The 8,042-nt window shown below is 34.1% G+C and overlaps 1 protein-coding gene across 1 annotated transcript; it reads left to right on the top strand.

Moving 5' to 3' along the window:
• LOC109824431 (serine/threonine-protein kinase RHS3-like) lies at window positions 531-7,333 on the top strand. The gene is made up of 4 exons (XM_020391030.1): window positions 531-882; window positions 1,723-2,064; window positions 3,082-3,880; window positions 6,280-7,333. The coding sequence occupies exons 2-4, from the start codon at window positions 1,725-1,727 to the stop codon at window positions 7,109-7,111; spliced, it is 1,971 nt and encodes a 656-aa protein (XP_020246619.1). The 5' UTR covers window positions 531-882; window positions 1,723-1,724; the 3' UTR covers window positions 7,112-7,333.

The following is an 8,042-nucleotide window of genomic DNA, read 5'->3' as shown; positions in this document are numbered from 1 at the left end:
ATAATGAATTAATTAAGTTAATCTTTCTTCTTAACCCTTCTCACTTGGCTCTTTGCCAAATGGCACCCAAAGATTATGTGCCAAAGTCAAACCCTCAAAGTTAAAAGAGGGTCTGTGAAATTACCCTTGAAAAAAAAAATAATATTGAATTTACGCCTTATATGGGCGACAATTTAGGATGCAACGGAAGGTTGTACAGCTTCAAAGAATTTGACGAATTCATAGTACGACAGAGTTTATACAAGGTGTAATTATGCAATCTTTGATAACTCTTACTTTTGGTAAAATTTTGGTGGTTATTAAACTTCTCTTGCTTGGTAATATCATTTGTTAAAAAAATAATGTTAGAGGCACACCACCCACCACAACCCCAACCACACTCCCCTCTCTTATTGCTATAGTAAACCAAGCCCTACATGAGATTTTAAATTTTTTAAAATCCAATGTGGGGCCTGATATACTGTAGCAATAAGAGGGGGAGTGTGGTTGGGGTTGTGGTGGGTGGTGTGCCTCTAACATTATTTGGCAAATAGAATCAGGTACAAGCTTCATCTCAAACCTCAATCCCTGGTGTGATAATCTCCGCCTTCTTCGTTCCCCGCTACCTCATCTCCCTAATTTTTTCTAATTTTGGTCTCAATCCTTGGTTTTGCTTTCTGTTGTTTATTTATGGATTCTTCTTCTCTCCCTTCCCCTTTTCTCTCCTCTCCTCTCCCTCTCCTTCTTCCTAACGCTTTCCTCTCTCAGCCCCTCAAACCCTTCATTCCCCTTAATGGGTTTGGACCCCAACACCCTCTTCTCTTTTCCCAACTCTTTTCCTGCAGTAATTTGATCATCCATGGTGGACAGATAACAGATTGGGCTCTTTCAGCTTCTCCATTGGTATGTCGTTTTCCCTTGGTTGTTTATCTATTCACTAATTGTGTAGAATTTGTCTACACTTTCAATGTGTTGTTGATTAGTTGATCATGTCTGGTGAATTTGATATGCGTTTTGATGTGTAATTCAAAAGCATTGTGCAGTCTTCACGCATAATGGGTTTTGCCTCCTTCTCTTTCATCCATTGCATTCGCACATTCGTTTTTTTGCCGTATATTGTTTTGTGCATGAATTGTTTTGCCCATGAACAATTTAACATTCATTGATGATGATTGCATTTGTCAAACTTGTTGTGTTGAGGAATGGGGAAATTGGGTTACTACTCTCGTCGAATGTGATTCTAGTGGTCAATGTGATTAGTTAACATCGGTTTAATGTAATATGTTAGATCTAGCCCATCCTTAGAAGCTATTTTAGTGTTTGCCTGTAACTAGTTTAGAGCAAAGCCAAATTGGTGAGATCAGAATCGCAACATATGACCAGGACTAGACTAGTGCAAGGCCAGTCTGCATGACCGTCTAGGAGACCCACCCCTGAAAGCTAGCTGTTAGAGGGAGAAAATTCCAAATGTCTAATAAACCAAAATTATCTTCTTATTTACTCTCCTTTTAAACAATATGCTACTAAATGAATCCCAACGTAATACTTATCATCTTATACAAACTTCTTCATCTTCGTAATCCACAGACATTTATACGTAGCACTGGAACCCCTAGAATTTTAATTTTAATTGGTCATTTTTTTAATCCTTTACTCGTGTTTCTGTGTAATTCTATATTCTTATAGTCAGATGTTTTCACTTTATCATGTTGATTTTAAATTGCTAATCACATTGACTTCCAGCAATGAGTACCATGAAACCTGAGAAGGACTCAACGGAGAAGAAAAGCACAGACTCATTCTATGGCAATAGTGATGATTCTACAAACTTGGAGGCCAATGTTGGCCTTGGTGAACATCCTGGTCCAAGTTCAACTAAACCTCTTTTAGATGAAGAATTAACAACATCAAGATCATCACACGACAATAAAAAACTAGAATTGGTGGGAAAAGATAAGAGCAAGAATGATGAACATAGCCTGTCTCCAAGCTCAGTAAGCTCAGAAACAACCACCACCTTAAAATTATCCTCTACGAAAATCAGTTTTGATGAAGCCAGTGACTCACACTCCTCTAGGAATCAAGGTATCTGCAGTAAAACTTCAAAAAGTTCAGCGTTCATTATTCTATTTTTGTCGTTATCATTTTATCTAATTCTCCCTAGTAGGGAGAATTTATTAATTTATTAGGAGTTGGATACGAAATTGTATCACATGGCCTTTATTAAGCATGGTAAAGTTGGATACTATTGGTCAATTGTAAAATGATGATTCTTTTATTATTATTATTATTATTATTATAAGAAGTGAAATGTTGATTCTGATTCCACTCCACAAAGATTGGCAATGTAAAGCTTCTCTTCTTAGTATAAGAATTATTTCGGTTCAAGCTTGATAGACATATGTCTAGCTTGATAATCTTCTGTGGTCATGGAGCTGATTGCATGGCTAAAAAGCCACTGAAAGAAGATAGTATGGATCTTCTAACATGGGAGCTAGTGGATTTAGAGAAAGGGGCCAGGAGGAGAAGACATGGATATTACAAAAGAGCCGTTTTGTTTTGCATTGTAACAGAGTTTTTTTTATAATTAGTTTCTTTTCTAAAATGGTAGAAGCGTAAATTTAATTCTTTTGTTAACACCCTCATTGTATTAATTATGGGGTAAGAAATCCAAGTTCATGATAGGTAACTAAAATAAGGGTAATGCTAACTATACTACAATCTGTGTACTACTTCTGTACTACAACAAACGAGAATGTATCTTTGGAGAGTTATAATTCTTTAAGGCAATTCACAAGAAAGGGCAATACACATTTTATAATAGTACAAAAGATCTATGGTACTACAGTTATAATTACTCTTATAATAAATAGTGTTCCACAGTAGTTTCCTGAGAAATTTCATAGTAGCAGCTTGAAATTTATCCTTAGTTAAGGTAATTTGATAATGTAGCTATTTTTAAGATCTCATGATGCTAAATTGTAATTCCTTTTGGCTTTTGTATGACAATGGATCAACTATATCATCGTGCATTCCACAAACTAGCTATTTCCATTGTATTAATTTCATTCTAACATAATTGCTCTTCACTTAAAATTCCAGAGCTGAACGCAGTAAAATCAGAGAATTCCTCAACCAGTGATGGAAAATTGGACTCTAACTCTAAGGATAACAAAGATCACACAACAAGCCTGAATCCCAGTGCACAACCTGATGAACATCCAAGCCCATGCTCAATTCCTAAACCTCTTCATTCAGAAGCAACAGCAGAAAAACCATCGCGCACCAAGAAAAGACCAGAGTCGATTACCAAGAACAGTACCAATAATGTTACAAAGAACCAGTGTCCATCTCCTACAAGATTGCCAGGGGTGTCAGAAACAACATCAAACTCGACAATAACAAAACTAAGTGATGCAAAAGTTAGTGATTCTGCTAACTCAATAAGTTACGGTAGCTGCAGTAGTACTCGAAGTGATAGTATAGATAGTACCTCAACTGCCCCTATAAGGCCTCACACTGGAGGTGATTGTCGATGGGAAGCTATACAATTGGCAAATGCTAGAGATGCCCCTCTCGGATTAAGCCATTTCAGGCTACTTAAGAGATTGGGTTATGGTGATATTGGAAGCGTTTATCTTGTTGAGCTCAAAGGGACTGGTGCATATTTTGCGATGAAAGTCATGGACAGGGCCTCACTTGAAAGTAGAAACAAGTTACTTCGTGCACAGACTGAAAGAGAGATACTTGGCCTTTTGGATCATCCCTTTTTACCGACTCTATATTCTCATTTTGAGACAGAGAAGTTTTATTGCTTGGTAATGGAATATTGCAGTGGTGGTAATCTTCACTCCCTCAGGCAGAAGCAGCCTAATAAGTATTTCACTGAGCAAGCTGCCAGGTGAGTTCTATCATTCCTGAGCAAGTGCTTTATGCTTTATTTGTATGTGCATCTTTTCTATGCTCCAATTGCTTCACTGTTTTTGCCATCAAGTCTCAAACTGCTTTCAAACTAATATAAAGACAAATCGTTACTCTCTAATTCAATGAAGTTTGATTTAGATCATGGTTTTCAGAGTACAATCTTGCTGCTAAGTTCAACTATAATATTTCTGCAAGAAGTATTACACTGTTTCCTCTTACTGTCTAAGAACCATATAGCTAGAGAGATAACGGCTAAGTTACCCGGGCACTTCATCTTTGCTCCCGTATCCATGTCCGTGCCCATGCCTGTGTCGGACACTCATTGGACACTTCTTGAGTATATACATACATTTATGCAGACATGTGCCCAATTATTCAATACATGTTTTAGTTTAAAACGTTCGTAGTACACTCCTTGGATGTATATCTTACACTTCACATTAAATTATTGCAGTATGTTGGAATTTGATTGGGTTCATTTCGGCCCATATCATGGTCATAAGTATGACTTTAAACAATGATTTGGATATCTAGTCCTAAAGTGAGCAGTTTTTAAATTTATAATCTACTTAATAAAGAAACATAAAAAAGTTATATAGACTTTAGTTCTCATAATATGTAATAAAAAAATTTCGATCTCATATATATTATTAATTTCAATAAGTATATGTGTAACCGTGTTCTTGTATCCTATATTTTACAAATTTGTCGTGTCTCCTGTATCCACACCCGTGTCCGTGTCTGCACCTCCACCCGTGCCCGTGCAACATAGGATAACGGGAATAATATTCTTGGTGTTTTGTGCGGTACTTTCTCTTTGAAATGTTTTCATCCACGCTCTCTTTTACAAGCCTGCTTATATTCTTATTTTCCAAGCGGTTATTAGCTACTTATCACCTATGTTCTATTTATACTTGCATATACACCCTAGATCACGGAGACAATGTTACTTTTATGTAAGGTTTTAAACCCTGGTGAAGATTATGTGGTGGTCAAAGTTAGACATTTGCTAATAACATTCTCATAGGATTCCCTGTCTGAGTATAAAAACTAACGAAAAAGAATCCTCGTCATGTTGAGGAGGCATATGTGCTAATAAAACAGAAAAAGAGTAATAAATAGCTCACCTCCTTATAGTACAGGTGATGCCCCCGCAATCAACCCTAGGAAATGTCTTCATAATCGATATCTTATTATAAGAAAATCTTTAAAGTCATTGTAATTGCTTAGGTTTTGTTTGGATAACATGGTGTTTTCCTTGTTTCAATGGCGTATTTGCCAAAAATAAAACACCATGTATTTGGAAACATAGTGTTTCTTGAACTAAATCATCCTCAAACCAAAAACATAACACTTATTTCAAAACATCTTTTAGGTATTTTAAGTTTGGTATTTTGGTTTTGAGTTTGAGGAGATATCAATATAATATCTAACATAATATATTAAATACAATTAATATAGAGTTATTATTGACATGCTTATTATATTATATTATATTATATCATATTGTATTATATTATAGTTAATCTAATATATTCAAAATATTTATTAAAGAATATGAAATATATTAATAATTAAAACATCTTATATAATAATATAATAACATATTAAATGTTAATATTTAATATGTTGATAATGTATTATATAATAATATAATAATAAATAAGAATAAAATATAAATAAATTAATAAAAATGATAAACAAGTTATTCTATATAAAATATTAATAGAATATATAATAAATAAAATAATATATTATAATGTAAAATAATTTATTAATAGTAAACTAATTTATTGCTAACAAATATTATTGTAATAATAATATATTCATAACATAATAATATTTATTTTTATCATAAACTATTATTATATTATTAAAGTAATTATTAATAAATTCTAAAATATTAGAAACTATAATATTAGTTAATTTTAAAATATTTAAAATATATTAATTTATTAGTAATATACTAGTAATAACATAATTTTAATAATATTATTAATATAATATTATATTAATAATAGTAATATTATATTAATAATAATATAATATTATTTTAAATTATTGTATAATATATACTTATACCAAATTGATATACCAAAATAAATATTTTTATTTGAAAATAATATGTAATAATTATAATGTAATATAGTACATTAAAGTATAATATAATATTATAATATATTATTGTATTATATTTATTATTAACAAGATATGTAATACTAATATTATAATGGGTCAAACAAGTGTTGACCGAAAGCACTCAGCATGGTCTTTTGAAATGCTTTAAAGGGAAAACACAACACTTTTGCTATTTTTTACAAAAACACAATAAGGAAACATCATGATATCACAAGCTTCTGTTTGCATTTCATGTAGGTTCTATGCTTCTGAGGTGCTGCTCGCTCTCGAATACTTACACATGCTGGGGGTAATCTATCGAGACTTAAAGCCAGAAAACGTGCTTGTTAGAGATGAAGGCCACATAATGCTCTCTGACTTCGATCTCTCACTCCGGTGCTCTAGCAACCCAACCCTAGTCAGCTCCTCCTCTATCAACTCTGCCTTGCTCGACAACGATCAGGTTGTGCAGGGATGTATCCAGCCTTCGTCCTTCTTTCCTAGAATCCTCCCAAAGCGCAATCGCAAGTCAAAGTCAGACTTTGGCGTCGGCAGCGAGCTAATGGCAGAGCCCACCGGTGCCAGATCAATGTCATTCGTCGGGACCCACGAATATCTCGCCCCGGAGATCATTCGTGGCGAGGGACATGGAAGTGCAGTAGACTGGTGGACATTTGGTATCTTCTTGTACGAACTCTTACATGGGACGACACCATTCAAAGGTTCGGGGAATAGAGCGACATTATATAATGTAGTTGGGCAGCCATTGAAGTTTCCAGATTCGCCGGTTGTGAGTAATACTGCTCGAGATCTCATCAGAGGTCTATTGGTGAAGGATCCACAGAGGAGAATTGCTTATAGGAGAGGTGCTACTGAGATCAAACAGCACCCATTTTTTGAGGGGGTGAATTGGGCTTTGGTTAGGAGTGCAGCTCCACCGCATGTGCCAGAGCCCGTAGATTTTGCACAGTTTGCCGTCAAGGAGAAGAGGAGTGCTGAAAATGGTGTCACCGGAGGTGGTGGTGGTGGAGGTGGAGGAAGTAAGTCTGCTTCAACTGATTCCTCGTATCTTGATTTTGAGTACTTTTAGTTCAAATTCTGGGTTCTCGAGTTTGTTGATACATTTTTGAAGAGAATTTGGGGAAAAGGCATGCATATTATGTATCATTTTGAGTGTAACTTGTCTAGATGTTAATAGTCAAATTACTTGTGTAATAAGGTAAAATAAGTTCGCAACAGGAGGTTGCTCCGGTATGTATATCTCTTGCCTTTGGATCATTATCTATACAATGATGATTTTTTTTGGTGAATATTCTTAGGATGTAACATTTATTATTGTAGAGTTATGTCCTATCTTATCATTATTATTGCTTGGCCTTTTGAACAAGGGAGCATCATTTTTGCTTTTACACATAATAAGCTCGTTGTATCGTGATACCCTTTGCATACTTTTTAGTGAGAACAGTGCATACTTTTTAGTGAGAACAATATTCTTTGCACACTAATGAAGATCCTGTTGTATTCTTTTTCCCCCCTTCATTGTTTCTTCATTATCTTTTATATCACTTCTTATCTACAGTTTGTTGGTGTGATGATGTACCTGTATATTATCTATCTATATTACTAAATAAAAAACCAAGTGGTAGTAATCTAAAATTTGGATGAGCAGTGGATATATTCTTATCTTCTACCATACTTAGAAGGCAAAAAGGTAATTTAATAAGATGCATCTTTTTTTCCGTTCTTTCTTTTTTCTTCTAAATATTCCATATATCATACAAACATTTTGTCTTTTTCTTTTTCTCTTTTTTTTTGGTTTTCTAGAATGTTCTATACCATACTCCATGAACGGAGAACATGAGTCCATGTAGTTAAATATCTATTACATTTTAGATTTTAAAAGGAATGTAAATTAAATTTATAAGTTCTTTGTATACACATATTCACACACACATATGAGCAATATGGAGGAACTTCTACCAAGTTTTTATGCTTGCAATATACGTGCTTGATACCAAATT

Source organism: Asparagus officinalis, chromosome 1, assembly GCF_001876935.1.
Source record: "Asparagus officinalis chromosome 1, Aspof.V1, whole genome shotgun sequence".
In the NCBI taxonomy this organism is placed as follows: Eukaryota; Viridiplantae; Streptophyta; class Magnoliopsida; order Asparagales; family Asparagaceae; genus Asparagus; species Asparagus officinalis.
Note: the sequence above shows the minus strand (reverse complement) of the source record. Positions and strands in the feature narration are given on the sequence as shown.